At 45.4% G+C, this 20,559-nt stretch overlaps 1 protein-coding gene across 1 annotated transcript in view; it reads left to right on the top strand.

The window, feature by feature from the left end:
* Positions 1-12,354: 12,354 nt before the first annotated feature.
* The window catches only part of GNL2 (G protein nucleolar 2), a 29,981-nt gene continuing 21,776 nt past the window's right edge, over positions 12,355-20,559 (top strand). Inside the window, exons 1-4 of the mRNA XM_003273286.3 lie at positions 12,355-12,582; positions 14,782-14,866; positions 15,819-15,913; positions 17,786-17,925. Coding sequence (XP_003273334.1) covers positions 12,519-12,582; positions 14,782-14,866; positions 15,819-15,913; positions 17,786-17,925 — 384 coding nt within the window. The 5' untranslated portion in view covers positions 12,355-12,518. The remainder of the gene's footprint in view (positions 12,583-14,781; positions 14,867-15,818; positions 15,914-17,785; positions 17,926-20,559) is intronic.

Genomic DNA, 20,559 nt, shown 5'->3' with positions numbered 1-20,559 from the left:
CCTAAGCAACATCAAAGAATGAGCTGGATCCTCCTGTATCTCCTGCCATCAACTCTGTGATGCTCTGAGCCATCCCGCTTCTCTACATCACATCTTTGAGCCACCTAAAGCTGCTCTTGAGGCCCTAGGCAGCTAAGATAAGGAACATAGCATGGGTTTCAGGAAGTCCTGAATCCACTGATGTACATCCCACACTTGAGCTTCTACATCTGCAGAATTACTGGCAAGATCATCTGATACTGATACACTGGGTGCTTTCAGATGCGATCCCACTACATTCTTAAAAAACAATTAGCCCCACCTGGACCTACTCCTATCTGTCTCACTCTGTCCTGTCTTTAGCTGGAGAGGGGTGTGTGTTTCAAAACCTGCTCGCAACCCTAGAAGCAGCCCACCTGAGGCAGAGACGGTAAGGGCTGAGAGCAGCCCAGAGTTGGTCCAGACATCACACCTTGTGCTTTTTAGGACAAGTGAGTGCTGGAGAGAGGGAATCTATGTCAAGATGTGGAGCTGCCTAACCCTATTCCCAGGTTTAGGCAACAACAGCACATGATTGTATGTGGTTGTTACGTGCCCACATTGTTATTTGGAAAATGTTAGCTTTTTCCTCTACAGGGCCACAGATTCGCCCAGACTAACACATTTCTGGCCACCGTACGCAGTTCCAGCTCTGGTATGTTTCAGATCAAATCTCCAGAGTGTAGATTTGTTTTCCATTTCAATATTTTGGGTGATGGGGTTGTGTTTTCTGGATTTGTTTACTTAAGTGGGGATTTTTTTCTTTCTCGTTTGTTTGGTTTGGTGTAGGAGGACTGAGAGGGAATTTAGGAAAAGGGTGAGCTTCTTGGGCTCTATTACAAGTCCCTGATGCAGGGCCAGCAACCCAGGTGCTGGCTTTTTGCGTCTCACTTCTCCAGCTGTGGTCCAGACCAGATTTAAATAGGCAACAGGTGGAAACCCAAGTGAACAGTGATAAGGTAGGAGGAAAACAATCAGAGAGAACAGGTTTCATTTTTAAGGACTAAATGGATTCATTGCAAAAGGGCTGGAATACTGTCTAGTACTGCCAGTAAAAGTGAGCCAGAACAAAAGCCTAGTTATAGGGGAGTAGAGAAGATCTGAAGATTAGGTGCCTCAGGGGTTGCTGAGATGTGAGCATACCAGGGTTGGGTGCACCTGCTTTGGTGTGGCGCGCCTTCTGGCTCTCCCAAGAGAAAGCCAACACACGGGGAACAATAAACAGGTTTTGGCTGGAGGCTTGGTTGAAGCTCCTTTAGCATCAAGAATGTGAGGCTGGGCATGGTGGCTCATGCCTCTAATCCCAGCACTTTGGGAGGCTGAGGCAGGAGAACAGCTTGAGGCCAGGAGTTCAAGACCAGTCTGGGCAACATACTGAGACCTTGTCTCTACAAAAAGAGAGAGAGAGAGTGACCTGCACTAAATAGACCCTTGGGTGAGCTGGCATGGATGGGGACAGTGGGAGAGTTAGTAAATTTGGGCCCCTTCCTTTCTCTGTCACCGCTAGCCTACCAGGTTCTTGGTGACGGGAGACCCAGGCCAGTGGCTAGAGAAGGTGGCTTGGGTTCTGCCCTAGAGCCTTCCAGAACTTAAGTAGGAAATTGCGAAACAGGGCTACATTTTGAAAGAGAAAGTATGTGAAAAATGGTTCCTCCCTCGCTCGTTCGCTCTCCCGGAGCTTGGTGCAGGGAGGTGGGTGAGATGGATTCCTGGCTGGACTCAGTCTGGTGTGGGAAAGAGGCAGAACCGAGTCCTCAGGGGGGCCCCTCAGGCCAGGTCTCTGCAGCTGTCAGTCTTCGGTTATTGATCCTTGTTATTGGGTTGCACTTTTTCCATCTGTTGAGCATCAGCCTGGTCCATGGAGAAGGCCAGCTCCTTCCTCTGGCTGAGTTTTGTCTCCTAAAAGGCCAGCTTCTGAGGGCTCCCTCTGCAACCCAATATGTACCATGGACTGTTGATTAAATACTTGGAATGTCTTCAGGGTGAGCCAGGCCTGTCCATAAAATGGGAGGCATTTTGGCAGTTCCAAGGCCCCTGGCACCCAGTCTTGGCCCTGGCCTGGCTGTCTTCTTCAAGGAGCTGCGGTGGGCCTCCCGCCAGATTGCTTCCCTGGGAAACATCGAAGTGAGTTAAAGTCAACAATGAGTTCATCTCCAAAAGGAATAAACTGGCAGCCTTCAGGGCAGGGGAACAGAAGCGAGGGGTGGGGAAGGGACAGGGACTGGGGGGCAGAGGAGGGGGATAGGTGATGCTGCAACAGCCAGGTCAGATCCAAGCCTGTCAAACGAGCTGGCAGCGCAAGGAACAAAGAGAGGTGCTTTCCTGGGCCAGTCCTGGAAGGCTCGCTTGGCAAAGGTGTGATGATGAGGGTGTCACAATCCCAGGGACCATGGAAAGTATTCTCCTAAGGATTTGGAGCTGGAGCAGGACACTGAGATGGAAAGAGGCTGTTGTGGTTGGGTGGGTGGGGCAGTGAGCTGTGGCCCCGCTGACCCAAGCCTGCCCCGTGGGGATGTGAGGATGGCCATTCAGGCAGTTGAACTCCACTGTCTCATCTTGGAGGACTTGAAGAGGGAGGACTCGGTGCTGAGGCCAAGTGACTAGCAGGCTCACGATGACAGAACTCAACATTTTAATCTGGTCATCGTTCCCATCAGATTTGTCTCTGAGGGCTTTACATGTGGATAATGGTTCCCAATTTGAGCCAGTGTCTCGTTGCTACACTCTTCACTGCCTGGGGCATGAGGAAACCACACCCTAAAGGGTACTGGACTGCCCTTGGCGCACCTTGGGCCTCAGGAGCCAATGGCGTGGCAAGCCCAAAGTGAGCACTGCCCTGGGATGGGCCTGAAGCTGGAGCCACCTCTTTGTGGGCCCCAGAGTAGAATCCCAGCCTGCCCAGCTACCTCCAGGGCTGGGCTCAGCGTGGAGGAGGGCAGCAGCACCTCCCTACTTTGGACAGAAAAGTCTGATAAAAAGCTGCCTGTTCCAGGTTGAGATACACATAACCCATCTGGCTCAGACTTCGGATATGCCCCAGGGGCTTGCACACTCTGGCAACAATTGCCTCGAATATATACTTGGCCTTTCTCCCAAGGGCAGGACCATTGCTGATAGACTGTGCTTGATTTCTCTCATGCCCGCACATTCATTCGCACAAGGTATTTTATTGTACGAGGTATTTGCCTACCACGCATAGTTACAATTCTTTTCCCACCACCAAACCAACAAAACGTCCACAGACATTGCATCTCAATTTTTCACAAACACATTTTCATCGCATTCCCATGGTTTACCCTTCTGTTTCCCTCTTTTTTTTCCTCCCACTTTTTTCAAACCTGTTTCACCCTTCTGATCCTCCTGATCCCTCTCCATGCTGGCTGACTGGCTTCTCTGCTCTCCCAGACGGCCTGTGGCACCCCATCCATCACTCTCCTTTGTCTTCCTTTTTTTGCTTTCCTTTGGCTGTAAAGCCACAGGTTCTTCACAGCCATGGCTTGCCCAGTCCATATTTCTCTTATATATTTGACCAATTGCATTTGTCTTTTGGTATCACAAGCTAGATGTTTGTTGAGTGAATGAATGAACTGGTCCCTCTTGGATGGGTATGTTCTTATATTATCCCTGGAGATGATAATTATTGATGGTGCTTACTCGTTTTTCCTTCTAGGAGGCAAAATGAAGCCAGCATCAAAGTTCAGTGGGGCACCAGGCCAAAAGCAATGCAATCTCGATCTTTCTGTCATTTGGCCACAACTGTTGACGACAACCCAGATTTCCAGGCCCATCTCCTGCCACTCCCATCCCCTGCCCCATCTACTCTTCTACTCAGAATTACTCACTGTGCCCGATACAAATACACTTTCAAGTTCCCATGCCTTCGTCTATGCTGTTCCCTCCCCGTAAAATGTGTTTCTCCCTGCTTTCATCTGTAGACCTTCTACTCATATTTCATACCTAGATGGAATTACCCTTCCTCTGTGAAGGAGGCCCCTCCCCAGTAGCTGCTCCTCCTATATGTTTCTATGGACTATTTCACCTTTATGACATCCATGTCTGTGTCCCATAACCTAAGGTCAGCTCCTGAGAGCAGAGACTGTGGGATGTATTAGTGCATTCCTGTTCTTTCCCAAGTCTCTTGAGGCTGTGGGTATAGCTGGAAATACTCTCATAGCGCTTACACTATGCGCATACACATAACGCTTACAGTACTACACATCGACACAGTGCTTACACTATTCTAAGCCTTTTACTTGCATTGCTTCATTTAACCCTCAACACAGCCCTGTGAGGTGGATACCATTATTAGGCCCATTTTACAGACGAGGAAACTGAGACACAAAGAGGTAAAAGGATACGACCAAGGACACACAGCTAATAAATAGTGAGGTCAGAATTGGACCCCAGGTAGTCTGGCTCAGCTACCACTTAGCTATTTGAAAACTTGCATTTTCCATGTGCTTTTCCATACCTTAGTACCATGATATGCAGCCTGGTGAGTGTCTCATTTATTGGCAGGAGGGGATTCTGAGGGTTGGATCATATGTGCTCACAAATAATGCTATAGGGCCTGCAAGGACATCCATCCACCCCTGCCTTGCCTCTCGAGCCCCTCATCAGCATGCATTGCTCACAAAGCTACTCAAGACCACCTGCCAGTGTGTGCCCCCATGCCCCGCTGCAGGGGCTGCCTCCAATGCACCTGAAGCTGCCCACCCTGGGCAGCTAAAGACCATGGTGCACCAGAACCATGCCGGGCAAGTGGACCGTCTCCTCTACTTTCTGTTGTGCTTTGCTTCAAGGTCACCAAAGTTGCTTTCACAAAGACTGTGGACAAAAGAGCCCTTTGGATTTCTGCCTGAAGCTCCCTTCTCCTTTGGCCTCAGGAAAAAAAAAATAGTCTTGGGGGCTTAGCTAGGGCACTGACAGGTCGGTGCTGCTCCCCCGAGACATGCTTTTGTCCTCTAGCACCGGCTGTCTCCGTGAATTTTAAACCTCTGCAGAGAGCCCCCTGCTGGTCTTTGAAAGCATCAGCTACATCAGGTGAGGAGTGGACCCTTCATTTGAATCCCCAGGGCAGAAAAAATGAAATATACCTCTATAGTGGGATGGACAATGTTCACTCTCAGAGAGCAATGGTAAATAGTCACTGAATGGCCAATTCCCTGTCTCTTCAATGATCAGAACACACACCAGTGCCCTAGCACAGGGGGTTGTAGGCAAGTGTTTTCTGTAAAGGGCCAGGTAGTAAATATTTTAGGCTTCACAGGCCATATGTGGTCTGTCGTGGCTACTCATCTCTGCCTTTGTAGTGCAACGGCAGCCATAGACCATATGTAAACAAATGGTGTGGCTGTGAACCAATAAAACTTTATTTATGAACCCAGAAGTTTGAATTTCATGTAATTTTCACATGTTACAAAATATTATTCTTATTTTGAATTTAGTCAGTCATTTAAAAACATAAAGACCATTCTTAGCTTGTGGGCCACGTAAAAACAGCAACTGGTGGGATTTGGCCTGTGGGCTGTAATTTGCCTACCCCTGCACTCAGAGATAAGCTACTTGGTTTGGTTCATGCCTTTCCTTGATACAGGAGAGTGGGGAGGACACAGCAAAACCTGAGTTCCCAGGTTCTGGGCACGGTGACTGGGCATCTTGGGGATTTCCCTAGCTCTAGCTAGAAGCAAAACTGACAACTTTAAAGTCTCTCAGATAGACTTTTAAAGCATCTAGAAGGGGCTGGGCGCAGTGGTTCACGCCTGTAATCCCAGCACTTTGGGAAGCCGAGGTAGGTGGGGCATTTGAGGTCAGGAGTTTGAGACCAGCCTGGCCAACATGGCGAAATCCTGTCACTACTGCAAATACAAAAATCAGCTGGGCATGGTGACAGGCACCTGTAATCCCAGCTACTCAGGAGGCTGAGGCAGGAGAATCGCTTGAACCTGGGAGGCAGAGGTTGCAGTGAGCCGAGATCGCACTACTGTGCTCCAGCCTGGATGACAGAGTGAGACTTCATCTCAAAACAAACAAACAAACGAACAAACAACAACAACAACAAAAAACCATCTGGCAGGGCGCGGTGGCTCACGCCTGTAATCCCAGCACTTTGGGAGGCCGAGGTGGGCAGATCACGAGATCAGGAGATCGAGACCATCCTGGCTAACACGGTGAAATCCCGTCTCTACTAAAAATACAAAAAATTAGCCGGGCGTGGTGGCGGGTGCCTGTAGTCCCAGCTACTCGGAAGGCTGAGGCAGGAGAATGGCGTGAACCCGGGAGGCGGAGGTTGCAGTGAGCCGAGATTGTGCCACTGCATTCCAGCCTGGGCGACAGAGCCAGGCTCCGTCTCAAAACAAAACAAAACAAAAAAAACATCTAGAAGATTCCTCCAACCTGGGTTGCACAATGAGTAGGAAGGATTGCTTTTCCCAAAGATGACGGAGTGATAGACTTATCTTTTTCTAACTGGGGCTCTAAAAAAGGAAACATAGCTAAAGGTTTTGACTAGTTCTTCCTCTGCTGCTTGAGAAGATATTCAACCTGACTTTCTTCCATATCTTTGCCTGAATCTCTATTTTAGAAATAAGATTTTGTTCCTAGTCTAGACAGAAGAGCAAGAGGGATGCAGGAGGTCAAGGAAAATCTCAGTGTCTTGCTGGGCAGAGGATGCCCTTAAGGCAGGACTGACCATCTGACAGACAGAGCTCCACTGATCTGTTGGTTTTAGATGGGAAGTTAACTTTTCAGATTCTTTAACGTGACATTATTCTACTGGAAACAAACCAAGGGACCTGGATAAAATTTTTTAAAAGTGTTTTCTTAAAGAAAAAGGAGGGAGGTAGGCAGGAGACAAGGGAGTAAAGAATTACGCAAAGATTTGGTCTAATGGCTTCAAAATCAAAAGGATCCCTGGACAGATAGATATCGAGTGTAATAGGAAACACACTGATCCTGGGGAGATGACTTAATATAGGCCCTCCAGCCTCCTCAGAGCTTAAACAATTACCTACAATTTGGAATTACACTTTAAATTCCCACATCATTGTGTGTTCTGGATCCACTTCTCAGGACACGGCCCACAGTCTTGAGTTATCTAAACCAAGCTGAAAATTAGAGGCCATTAATAGTATTTCATAAAAGTGCTTCTCAGATTTTCTTGAGCAGAATATGCCGAAGACCACAAGGGATTTGGTGATAGGAAAGAGTGAAATGCTTCTAGTTATTTTTCCAAAGCTTAATCTGGGGATCTTTTTGAAGAGCTCCTACCCAGCAGTGAGATGCATGCCAAGACTAATACAGACTGTTTTTCCCACTTAGAAGTGGTGACCATAACGAAAAGTTTCTTGGGGTTCCCAGAGGTGAGTCTCCTAGCCATTTTTACAGCTAGCAAGCCCAACAGTTTGCTATATCCTTGTCCAAGAATTTCCCAGACATCCTAGACTGAAAACTGAGGGTAACTTGGCCTATGAAGCTCTAAGTTAATACACTTTTCTTTTCTTTTCCTTTTTTTTTTTTTTTTTTTTTTTGTGGCAGGGTCTCACTGTGTTGCCCAGGCTGGAGTGCACTGGTGTAAACCTTGGCTCACTGCAACCTCTGCCTCTCCGGCTCAAGCAATTCTTGTGCCTCACCCTCCCTAGTAGCTGGGTTTACAGGCGTGTGCCACCACGCCCGGTTAATTTTTGTATTTTTAGTAGAGATGGGGTTTCACCATGCTGGCCAGGCCAATCTCGAACTCCTGACCTCAGATGATCTGCCTGCCTTGGCCTCCCAAAGTGCTGAGATTACAGGCATGAGCCACCATGCCCAGCCGAACTTTACTTTTCTTATACTTGAATTTGCTCGTAAAACTGTTGAGTTGTATAACCAAGGACTCACTTTTTTTGTTTTCTATCAATGAAACAAAACAACAAAACCCTGAAGATGTATATTCTGAGCCTTTCTCTGTTCTTCCAGAGTCCCAGAACCTAGCATTTGGGGACTAGGACTGTTTCATACTGGGCAGCGGCCATTCCAGGGGCCCAACTCTTGGCCTCAGCAGGCAGAGGTCAATGCATCATGGGCTTGCCAGAGGAGAGACACAAGAGGCCTAAAAAGAGCAGCTTCTGCTAGCAGTTCAGCTGGGAAGTACAACTCAACAAGCCGGCACTAATTAAGAGCTAATGGCCTTACAAAGGAGCGTTGCCAAAGGATAACGACCCTCCAGCTGCAGCATAAATATCAAGGCATTTGGGGCAGAGCCAAGATATATATTTTCAGAGTGCATTAGACACTGCAGCAGCCTTCCTCACCCTGGCTCTGCTAAGAAGAACAAGATGATTTAAGATAGGTAGGAAAGAAGCTGGATCTTCCAGGGCTGCCTTCTGGTCAGCAGGTCAGAAAGCCTCTGAGTGACTCTTGGAAAAGACTTCACTTTTGTATATACAAGAATCACCTGAGGAGCTTGATAAACTGTAGATTCTCTTGGCCCCACCCCCAGGATGGTCTGATTTTGGAAGCTCTGGGATACAACCCAGGAATCTGCATTTTTATTTTATTTTATTTTATTTTATTTTATTTTATTTTTGAGACAGGATCTCACTCTGTTGCCCAGGCTGGAGTGCAGTGGTGCGATCTCACTGCAGCCTCCACTTCCCAGGCTCAAGCGATTCTCCAGCTTCAGCCTCCCAAGTACCTGGGACTACAGGTTTGAGCCACCACACCTGGCTAATTTTTGTATGTTTTGTAGAAACAAGGTTTTGCCATGTCACCCAGGCTGATCTCGAACTCCTGAGCTCAAGCGATCCACCTGCCTCTGCTTCCCAAAGTGCTGGGATTCCAGGCATGAGCCACCACGCCCAGCATTTTTAAACAGATCCCCCAAGTGATTCTGATGCTTGTGGTTCTCAGACCACACTTTGAAAAATGCTGCTTTAGAAGCTGCTGCTATTTGCCCATTAGACCCCAGTGACAAACTTTTTACAGAATGAAGATAAAAGTGAGGTCAGGGCTGGGCACATTATAGCCATCATGCCTATAATCCCAGCACTTTGGGAGACTGAGGCAAGTGGATCACTTGAGGTCATGAGTTCAAGACCAGCCTGGCCAACATGGCGAAACCCCGTCTCTGCTAAAAATACAACAATTAGCCGGGTGTCCTGGCGGGCGCCTGCAATCCCAGCTACTTGGGAGGCTGAGGCAGGAGAATTGCTTGAACCGACGAGGCATAAGTTGCAGTGAGCTGAGATCGCGCCATTGCACACCAGCCTGGGTGACAGAGCAAGACTCTGTCTGAAAAAGATAAAAAAATAAAAAAATAAGGTCAGGATTGTCTGCTTCCTGTGAAGACACCAGTCCAGAACATGGCATTTCCAGCCAGTCTCCATTAAGGTCTTCTCATTCACACAAACCTGAGGTTACCAGGAGTAACATTTGAGGGGATGAGTAGCTAACCTTGGATTTTGAGAAAAACAGAAAGCATCCCTGGCCGGTGCAGTGGCTCACGCCTGTAATCCCAGCACTTTGGGAGACCGAGGAGGGAAGATCTCGAGGTCAGGAAATCGAGACCAGCCTGGCCAACATGGTGAAACCCCGTCTCTACTAAAAATACAAAAATTAGCCGGGCATGGTGGCGTGTGCCTGTAATCCCAGCTACTCGGGAGGCTGAGGCATGAGAATAGTTTGAACCTGGGAGGCCGAGTTTGCAGTGAGCTGAGATCATGCCACTGCACTCCAGCCTGGTGACAGAGCAAGACTCCATCACAAAAAAAAAAGAAGAAGAAAAATAGAAAGCATCCCATCTGCATGAATCTGCATGATGTCTACCATGTCTGCGATGCTTTCATATACTGTAACTCATATGATCTTATTGCAGTCTTTCAGGGTCGTTATTGCATCTGTTTTAAAGCTGAGGAACTGTAGACCTGGAGGTGTATCTTGCCTCTGCTAGTCGGCATGACATCAGAAAAGAGAGTGAAAAATAGTCACTGCATTACAATGCAGCAAGCAGGGCAGGCAAATCAAACCAGTGACTTAAGCTTGACCTACCTTGATCAGGCTTTTTATCTGCTGGTAGAATTGAAGTTGGTTGTCGAGATCGGCAAATATTGTTGTAAATGGATTGATGGGGTCAGATTATAAAAATAGATGGAAAGTTTGTAAGATAAATGTAAGCAGAGTATGAGAACAGGAGAGAAACAACCCACCATATCATCTGGGAAAATGAAACTCCTTGGCAAGACTTCACAACAGCCTGATTCAAAATTTCATAATGAAATTATGTCTCTGATCAAAGCCTGAATGAGCTCATAGGCTGATTTTTGCCATCCGTGTTTATTCTGGTTTGCACCAACTTGAGGCATCAGAAACACATTAACTGAATCTCCTCTCTGGGAGGAGGCTATGGTATCCTTGTTTTGGGGATCAGAGGGACAGTGTGGGGTGGAAGGGGGCATCTTCACTGATCATGAAGTTTTTTCCAAATAGCTCTCAGAGCTTCCCTAACACAGGTCACAGTCAGGGCCTTCCCAGCAGAGTTGCATTAATCTCATGATACTTGCCCTTGGGGCAATAAAAGCGAAGCTTGAGGGAGCGAAGGTATTTCCAGCTCTAGCCTATGACATGGCCTGCTTTTGCTCTAAAGAGAATGTTTTGGGGTTTGTTTCAAACTCAGAGAAATAAAGAATCATCCCCTGCTCAATTAGAATACCTCACTTTATAACAAATTGTTTGTTTTTATGAAATGAGCTACACTGCATGAATCCACCCTTCCTCTTGCCTAACCATCTCTTCTTTGGCCTATCCAGAGGGTACAAAGATGGCCATTTCCTGACAATTTGAGGTACCAAAAAAGAGAGAGGGACCAGGCGAGGTGGCTCACACTTGTAATACCAGCACTTTGGGAGGCTGAGGCGGGTGGATCACCTGAGGTCAGGAGTTTGAGACCAGCCTGGCCAATGTGGTGAAACCCCGTCTCTACTAAAAACACAAAAATTAGCTGGGCATGATACCGTGCACCTGTAATCCCAGCTACTTGGGAGGCTGAGGCAGGAGAATTGCTTGAACCCGGGAGGCGGAGGTTGCAGTGAGCCGAGACCGTGCCACTGCACTCCAGCCTGGGCAACAAGAGCGAGACTCCGTCTCAAAAAACAAAAACAAAAACAAAAACAATAAATAAATTGTAAAAAGAGAGAGGGCTTCTTGGTTCAAACACTGGCAACTAGAGACTTTATTTTGGCTAGTAGAAACAGAAATCACTGGGTCTTAATGCCTTCCTTCACCCTCAAGGCAAGAGACATTCCCATCTACTCATTCTTTCATTTAATGAATATTTTTTGAGTCCTTTGTTTCGGGTGCTGTTCAAGTCTTAAAAGACACAGCAGTGAACAAATTTACAAGGTCCCTGCTTTTAAGAATCTTACATTCTAGTTTGGGGGAAGCAGCCAATAAACTTGTAAAAAAAAATTCAACTAGTGATAAATGCCCTGAAATAAATAAAACAGAATACTGTAACAGAATAACTGTGAAAGGGTGAAAGGTGGCTGATTTAGACAAATTAGACAGGAATGAGTTCTCACAGTAGGAAGCATCACCAGATAAAATACAGAACGTACAGTTACATTTGAATTTCAGGCAAACGATGAATACTTTTTTAGTCTAAGTATTTTCCAGGCACTATTGGAGGCGTACTAAAGAAAAGTATTCATTTTTTTCATTGAAATTCTAATTTAATTTGGTGTCCTGTATTTCTATTTGCTAATTCTTGCAGGCCTACCAATAGGTGATATTTGAGCTGAGGATTGAATGACCAGCTATGCAAAGATTCTGGGAAAGAGTGATTCAGGCACAGAGAATATCCAATGTAAATGTCAGAATGACCAGAGGGAGGGAGGTACACATGAGATTAGATAAATAGGCAGGGGCCAGATCACAGAATCCTGTAGGGATGGCAAAAAGTTTGAATCAATCTCTGTCTCTCTCTGTTTCTCCCTTCTCCCTTCCCCTACCTCATTCTAAGAGTGATGATAAGCCACTGGAGTTGTAAGGAAGAGGATGACACCTTCTAATGGATATTTGGCTGCTGTGTGGTCGGCAATTTTTGGAAGGACTTAGAAGACAAATTCAGAAGACAAACTTAAGCTTGTGCCACTGGCCTGGGAAGAAGCTTCTTTATTTGGAGGTGGACCCAACTGGGAGCTCTGGGCCGTGCGTTCAGGGTAACTAGGCGGTTGCTATGGAGGGGCAGCTTGGCGGTTGCTAGGGCTGGAGCGGGCTGGGGCTCCACGCAGGGCGACGCCTAAGCGGCTGGGGCGGGGGCGGAGCCAGGAGCGTGATGGCGCGCGCCGCGCGTTCACAGGAAGTCGCTCTGGGGCAGGGAGGGTCGCGAGCGGAAGTGACGTAGTTCGTGCCCACGTGGTGCGGCGTGGTTCACGCAGGTCACTTCGGCTGGGCTTGGGAACTTAATAAGTTTGTTTCCCCACGTAAGCCGGGCGTCGCACTCCGGTCCCGGTCTCGTCGCCAAGATGGTGAAGCCCAAGTACAAAGGACGGAGCACCATCAACCCGTCCAAGGCCAGCACAAACCCGGGTACAGGCGGCAGGGCTGATCGAGGGTGGAGCTTGGAGGAAGTATAGGGAAGGGCTCCGAGGAGCACTGGAGGGGAAGGAGGGTTACTCGGGTGGCATTGCTTAGAATGACTACGAGCGGGGTGGCTGTTGGGGATGAAAAGGGAAAAAGGAAAGCAATATTTGTGGTGGTTTCTTCTCAGGGGGGAACTGAGGAGGGCTCAGTGCACGCCTGGCAGGCCAAAGTGTAGTCACCTGGTCTGAATTCAAGGAAAGTGAACGAACACTCAGGCCGACAGCCTTGGGTCCTCTCCAGTTGAGAGATGCAGAGAAAGTCAGATTAAAGATGGTGTAGTTTGACCCATCGGGCACTTTACACGTGATCATAATTGCCTGCCACCTTAGCTTTGACCTTTAAAATGAGAAAGGGATTGTAGTTTTGGCCCTTGGAATTATTCTGTCCGGTAAAGTGCTTAGAGAACCCTACAAAGAATTCAGTATGATCATTGCAGTAAGGCTGTTTAGGAGATGGGTGTAAGTTTTGGCGAGGTTCCACCTGTAGGATTAACAAGACATCGTATGGGAGAGTTCCTTCCATTCAGATTTAATTAATAAAACTTTGTTTTAAAATATGGTTTAGAATTTTTGACAATTTTAATGCATGTTGAATGTTTATTCCGGATTGATAATAAATTATTCGCTTTGCACAGACTGGAGTCTCAGAATGTTAGACCCCAAAAGGCCCTTAGAGATTATGATTTTACAGGTGAAGAGACTGAATCAAAATACAGGAAGTGGCTTGTCATAATTGCAACAGTTAGTAGTAGTAGAGCCGCCAGTTTATACTGTTAGAGACTGTTAGGAGAGCCAATGGGCTGTGATTTCAGTCTGTCTTCTACTGCATCACTTCAGGACCAGACAGGTGATTTAAAGGGCTCCTGGCCAGGCGTGGTGGCTCACGCCTGTAATCCCAGCACTTTGGGAGGCCGAGGCAGGCTGGCCACCTGAGGTCAGGAGTTCAAGACCAGCCTGACCAACATGGTGAAACCCCCTCTCTACAAAAATACAAAAATTAGCCGGGCATGATGGCGGATGCCTGTAATCCCAGCTACTCCGGAGGCTGAGGCGGAAGAATTGCATGGACCGGGGAGGTGGAGGTTGTAGTGGGCTGAGATCGCGACACTGCACTCCAGCCTGGATGACAGAGCAAGACTCCGTCTCGAAAAAAGTATAATAATAATAAATAAATAAACAAATAAAGGGCTCCCAAAATGAGAAGCTAGGCTAGTATTATCCTGTTCATTTGTCCTTCTCTTTCTCTTTGAGATGTAAGGCAAGAATCGCTGTGTTGATTAAACAAAAATCAAACATTAAGGCCGGGCGCAGTGGCTCACGCTTGTAATCCCAGCACTTTGGGAGGCCGAGGCAGGCGGATCACGAGGTCAGGAGATCGAGACCATGGTGAAACCCCGTCTCTACTAAAAATACAAAAAAAATTAGCCGGGCGTGGTGGCGGGCGCCTGTAGTCCCAGCTACTCGGAGAGGCTGAGGCAGGAGAATGGCGTGAACCAGGGAGGCGGAGCTTGCAGTGAGCCGAGATTGCGCCACTGCACTCCAGCCTGGGCGACAGAGCAAGACTCCGTCTCAAAAAAAAAAAAAAAAAATCAAACATTAAGAAAGTAAGAACACATATATCAAAATTATAGTCTCCATGGTGCCTTGCATGGAGCAGGCACTCAATATTTGTTAAACTGAGACACAGAGGTAGGTGTCTTCGTGGTTAAGACCATAGATGGTGATCAGATGCTCGTGTTCAAATTCTGGCTCTGCCATTTAGTAAGTTTGACCTTGGGCAAGGTGTCTGACCACTGTGCCTCAGTTTCTCACTCCGCAGCATGGGGATAATATATAGGATTATCGTATGGATTAAATGAGATGACGCCTATAATTTGGATAACACAGTGCCATCATAAGTGCTCAAAAATATTAGCTATTCTTCTCAAATACAATCCTATCGAAGATCAAAGATTGGGTCAGCTTTGTCATACCATGTAGCTTCAAGTAATAATTATTGGAGCAACATATGGAGAAAGTAGAGATTTTTGTGGTTGGTGGCTTCTTACCTAATTTGGGTGAACTACTTGTTGCATTTTAAGCAATGACTTGTTGGTTATACTGGTTGGTTATCAAATAGTGCACTGTGTACTTCTGCCTTTTGTAGATCGAGTGCAGGGAGCAGGAGGCCAAAACATGAGGGACCGGGCCACCATCCGGCGCCTGAATATGTATAGGCAAAAGGAGCGCAGGTGAGCACTGGGTGCTGTCATCCTTTCTCTTTTCCTTCATGCCCTTGACCGCTAGCTGAGACTGATGAAGCCTTTGCTGTTCTCACCCCCCACTTCCTCCAAATAGAAGTTATATATTCTCAAATATAATTGTATATGAGTGTCTTTAGGATAAAGTGTTAATTTTTGGGTAAGGGCATGGGTAGCTGGTGGTGAAATAGTGATGGTTTCACAATACTCAAAAGTAGAGGTCTTGTTTCTCACAGCCCTGACCTCCACAAATGGCGCATTAAATCTCAGAGTTAAATATGGCCAGATATAACAAAACCTACAGGACTGTAGTTAGGAAAGCCACCAGAAAATGTGTTTTTTAATGCCGAAATGTGGATCACGACATTGTGGCACTTGGACACTCATCAAAACTCCGAGTTCTGCTGAGGTAGCCTCTACCACAGGGATTTGCTGAGTGTGGCATTCCGCTAGCTGGTCTTAATTTGTTTGGTAATTAGATTCTCCATCTCCGTCTGTCCTAAAAGATGTGACTAAAATACACATATCAAAGAACTTAATATGCATTAGTCATCTACTTTGCAGTTTGTTTTAGAATTTGGAATTCCAGCGTAAATCACCCTCTACTAGAAAAATTCATTTAAACCAGCCTTTGAATAATTACCCAAAAAATTCAAGTATGTGGTTTTTTTTTAAGTAAACAGTAAACAGATTTTTTAAAACGTCACCATTAGTTGTTATTCATCTAGCAGAAATCATTACGTGCTCTGTTGCAAGAGGTTAAATGGCTTTTGGGCAATCTGTTTCAAATGTAGAAGTACTTTGTGTTTACTGGATTTGGTATTTCATGATCATTTAAAACCAAAGTAAGAAGTCCTTTTGATGGAAAATATATTCTGTAAATCAAACTTTGCTGTTGCCATTCTTCTGTTGTCAACCAATATCTGTTCTTTCCTCAATTTAGGAACAGTCGTGGTAAAATAATTAAACCCCTGCAATATCAATCAACGGTGGCTTCTGGCACAGTGGCAAGAGTAGAGCCAAATATTAAATGGTTTGGTGAGTATTATCCCCTGTTACTTTGCTCCACAAAATGTATGCTGAGTGGAAACGGCTAGGATGTTTAAATGTCTAAACAGCAGGAGTTTTTGGTGAGTGAAACTGTCAAGGATTATCTGAGAAAGGGATAAGAAAAATTACTGGGAAAAGTAGTGGTGGTCGATTTAATAAATAACTTCTTTTTGAAGAGCGCTCACCATTAGTAATTGTAATTGAACCCTCTTAAGCAGATAAGACCATCCTTAATGACTAGCATTCACACACCTTAGAATGCTCATCTTGATCTCTTCTGCTTTCCTGGAGAGACACTGTTTGAGAGGTGGCCTTGTATGTGTTTGTGCATATATCCTGCAGGGTAAGTGCATTAGCCCGAAGTTCCTCTGAAACACTTGTTAATGGGGTTTTTATCTGAACTTGGGTGACAGTGAAAGGGTCTCACTGTTGAACCTTCCAACAGTGAATAGAGTATCTTCAGTCTCAGGGTGATCACAGCTTCTTCCTTGGGAAACTCCCTGTCCCATTTCAGTCTGGGCTTTTAACTTTGCCCTTAGCCACTGGTAAATGTATGGGCACTTTAGATGATCAGACCCCAGTGTTTGCTTGGTGTTTGACCTCTGTCCTTGGGGGCAGATGGCAGCTACCTTTGAGTCTCTTATACTTTCGGTGGGATACTTCCTAAGAACTGCAACACAGAAAGGTGTCAAAGAAAACTGCAGAGAAGCATTTAGCATGGCTGCTGGGTACTGTGACTCCAGATTAGACTGCCTGGGTTTGAATTCTAGTTCTGTCATTTATGTGCCAGTGGGCAAGTTATTAAGTCTGTCTGTTCATCAGTTTTCTCATCCCTAACATGAGAATAAGATGAAACCTATCTCATAAGACTGTCATGGTAATCAAATGAGTAAATACAGGCAGGGCACAGTGGCTCACGCCTGTAATCCCAACACTTTGGGAGGCCAAGGCTGGTGGATCACTTGAGGTCAGGCATTCGAGACCAGCCTGGCCAACACGGTGAAACCCCCATCTCTACTAAATATACAAAAATTAGCCAGGCGTTGTGGTGGGCACCTGTAATCCCAGCTACTTGCGAGGCTGGGGCAGGAGAATCCCTTGAGCCCGGGAGGCAGAGGTTGCAGTGAGCTGAGATTGTGCCACTGCACTCCAGCCTGGGTGACAGAATGAGACTCCATCTCAAAAAAAAAAAAAAAAAAAAAAAAGGTAAATACATAAAGTGCTTAGAATAGTGCCTAGCAAATAGTAAGTATAATATAAGCATTACTTGCTACCATCATTACCACCTTGCGGTTTTGCATTTATGCTGCATCATGCTGTTTAATTGAATGCTTTTCAGGGTCTCCCTCACAAGATGTTTTCCAGGTGGTGGTGCAGGGCTCTATCTTGTTCCCTTGCATGGACTCATTGGTTAATAGTCCCTTTGAATCCTCATAACCCTAAAAGAGGTAACTATGACTCAAGTTTCAGTGTTTCAAGATTCTCTGTCTATACTGACTGATTAGCTGTGATTGGCTCCAAGTTTCTCTGCCAGATCTAGCAGGTAGTAGGACATTTGACAGATCTCAGTTCCATTCCACGCTATTTATTTCTCAGTTTCATTTAGTCAGGAAGCTGGGCTTGGAAAACTATTGAAATCCTTTGTGGGTCTGGGTTTGTGGAATAGTTCATAGTGCGCAAGTGCAGGAGAGGCAGTTTTTTGGTTTTTTCCTCTTTTAAGTTTGAAAACAGCTCCAAGGGATGGATGGATCAGGTGCTTGGGTAAGTGAGGGTAATTTAAAATCTTGCCTTTCACCGTGTCAGTGGAAGGTGGATGCACAAATATTTATTAAGTGGCAACATTCTTTATTTGTAAAACAGGAAACACACGTGTGATTAAGCAGTCATCATTACAAAAATTTCAAGAGGAAATGGATACAGTTATGAAGGATCCATACAAAGTTGTCATGAAGCAAAGCAAGTTACCAATGTCTCTTCTCCATGATCGAATCCGGCCTCATGTAAGATGTAGGATATCCCTGGTGATGGAATTTTTTGGGCAAACTCCATGCAGATCCCTCTCTAACATATTTGTCTTTTGTTTTTCCTTGGAAAATAGTGACTTTAATGTAGCAATGATGAACTTTCTAAGACCTCTCTTTTCACCTTTTCATGTTTAGTATGAGGTGCAGTAGTGTAGTGGATCAAAGCACAGGTTTTGGAGTTGAGACCTGAATTTTAATCCTTGCTCTATCCCTTCCTGTGCCTTTAGTTGGGTTTCTCCATGAACTTTAACTTCTTTGCCTTGAATGAATAGATAGGCCGGACACAGTGGCTCATGCCTGTAATCCCAGCACTTGGGAGGCCCAGGTGGGTGGATCACCTGAGGTCAGGAGTTTGAGACCAGCCTGACCAACAAGAAGAAATCCTGTCTCTACTAAAAATACAAAATTAGCCAGGTGTGGTGGTGCATACCTGTAATCTCAGCTACTCAGGAGAGGCTGAGGCAGGAGAATCGCTTGAACCCAGGAGGCAGAGATTGCGGTGAGCCAAGATCGTGCCATTGCACTCCAGCCTGGGCAACAGGAGCGAAACTCCGTCTAAAAAAAAAGAAAGTATAGATAACCCACCTCCTTGGGTTATTATTGGCTATAGATGAAGCATCTGTAAAGCACTTGACCCATAGTGAGCACATAGCACACCTCCTAATAAGAGCTAAATTGATAACAGCTATTAGTAATATTTATTATTATTTATTTTGGGAGGCAAACTTGTTTTAAGTGGTAATTCCATCAAACTTTGGGACAGCGTAGAATTACGATTGAGTTGGTAGAACTTTGGTGTTGCGTACGTTCAGCTTTTGTGAGATCTTTTCTCAGCTGAAGGAAGGGGTGCTGGTCACATTGGTTGTCAATTGCTAAAATTTGAAGTACAGTAAGGAATCAGTCTGTATTGAGTGGAATGAGTTTCACACAGAACAAAGAAAGAATCTGGTGTTTGTCTGCTCATTTTTACTTGCATTGAATAATAATTCCCAGAAATGTAGCCAGTACATAAGCTTCAGTTCCAATATGACGAGGGGAGAAAAACATTGACATGCATATGTGGGTTAAGTAGTTCAGGCCAGGCGCGGTGGCTCACGCCTGTAATCCCAGCACTTTGGGAAGCCAAGGCGGGCAGATCACGAGGTCAGGAGATTGAGACCATCCTGGCTAACACGTGAAACCCCGTCTCTACTAAAAATACAAAAAAAATTGGCTGGGCGTGGTGGCGGGCGCCTGTAGTCCCACCTACTCGGGAGGCTGAGGCAGGAGAATGGCGTGAACCCGGGAGGTGGAGCTTGCAGTGAGCCAAGATTGCGCCACTGCACTCCAGCCCGGGCGACAGAGCAAGACTCCGTCTCAAAAAAATAATAAATAAAAAATAAAAATAAAATAGTTCAAAGAAAAGTGTTTATTTGCAGAACAAAATAAAAACCAAGGCCTGGTTATTGCCTCAGGTTTTGTCAGTTATGTTTTGTTTTATGATGCACTAGAAGAATGGCACCTATTAGTGGAATGACTGTTTTCTTTCAGGGGAACACATGAGTGTAATTCGTGAACCACAGACAAGTTGCTCATTTCCCTTGTTCTCTTTGTCTGTTCTCCCTAAAGCCATCTTTTAAGCAACTGTTGAATCCTGTTTATGGGAAGAACAGAGAGGTTCTATGATGGATTTATTGCTTTGTTGCCTGTTCTTGTTGTCAGTGCTTCTAAAATTCAGTGTTTAAATATCTGGTATGTAGAATGAAGGGTCTGCAGTTGCACCGGTCAGCTTCTTTGTTGATGCAGAAAGCTGCTCAGAGTAATTGATGAGTTTGCTGCTTTGGCCTTGAAAAACCTTACCTATTTTATTTTAGTGTGATATCTATTACTTATAAAATCTAATTCTGAGATTATTTTGCACAGTGGAGTTAGATCAGATACGCATATTCATCTATATGTGTTTTAGAACTGTTATTTCTGTCGCAATACAGTAAGAATACTGTAACTTTGCATATGTGCTTTATTATATACTGTATATTACTGTGTTATACTTACTAATGTGTAGGTTTATAGACATAAAGCCTTGTGTACTGTAACTTACAGGTTAAGAGATTTTGAAGGATAATTTTGGTCACACTTGATTTTACCCAGTGACATTAGAACCTATTTCCCATGTAAAATGAGCTGCTTCTGTTTGGGGATGCTCCTGAGTGGAATGTAGTGACTAAAACTAAACTGAGTTGTGGGTTAGGACATCTGAGAAAATGATAGTAGTTTAAGGATCTTTAGAAGTTGGAAGAGGGGATCTGTTAAAGTTCAGAAACCGTGGGGGCTGCTGTATCATCCTCACAGCTTTTGGTAGTGGTGGTTACGGAGGAGCTTGTACTAGGGGGAATAGGGTGAATTTTTTTTTTTTTTTTTTGATATTGTCTGCCGGCTGTTAACATTCTGTTATGTGATAGATCCTAACTCAAACTTTGACATTTATCTTGCTTCAGAAATTCCTATGCCTGTAACTCCTTTACAGGCACATCAAGTTCTAGTTAGTATCAGGTTCCTTTTATCACATCTAAACTATTATTTTGGACTTTTGCTAGATGTTTTTCATCTGAAGACTTGCCATGTGCATTT

Source organism: Nomascus leucogenys, chromosome 12 (assembly GCF_006542625.1).
Source record: "Nomascus leucogenys isolate Asia chromosome 12, Asia_NLE_v1, whole genome shotgun sequence".
NCBI classification, from domain to species: Eukaryota; Metazoa; Chordata; class Mammalia; order Primates; family Hylobatidae; genus Nomascus; species Nomascus leucogenys.
This window is presented reverse-complemented; position numbering and strand designations above follow the sequence as displayed.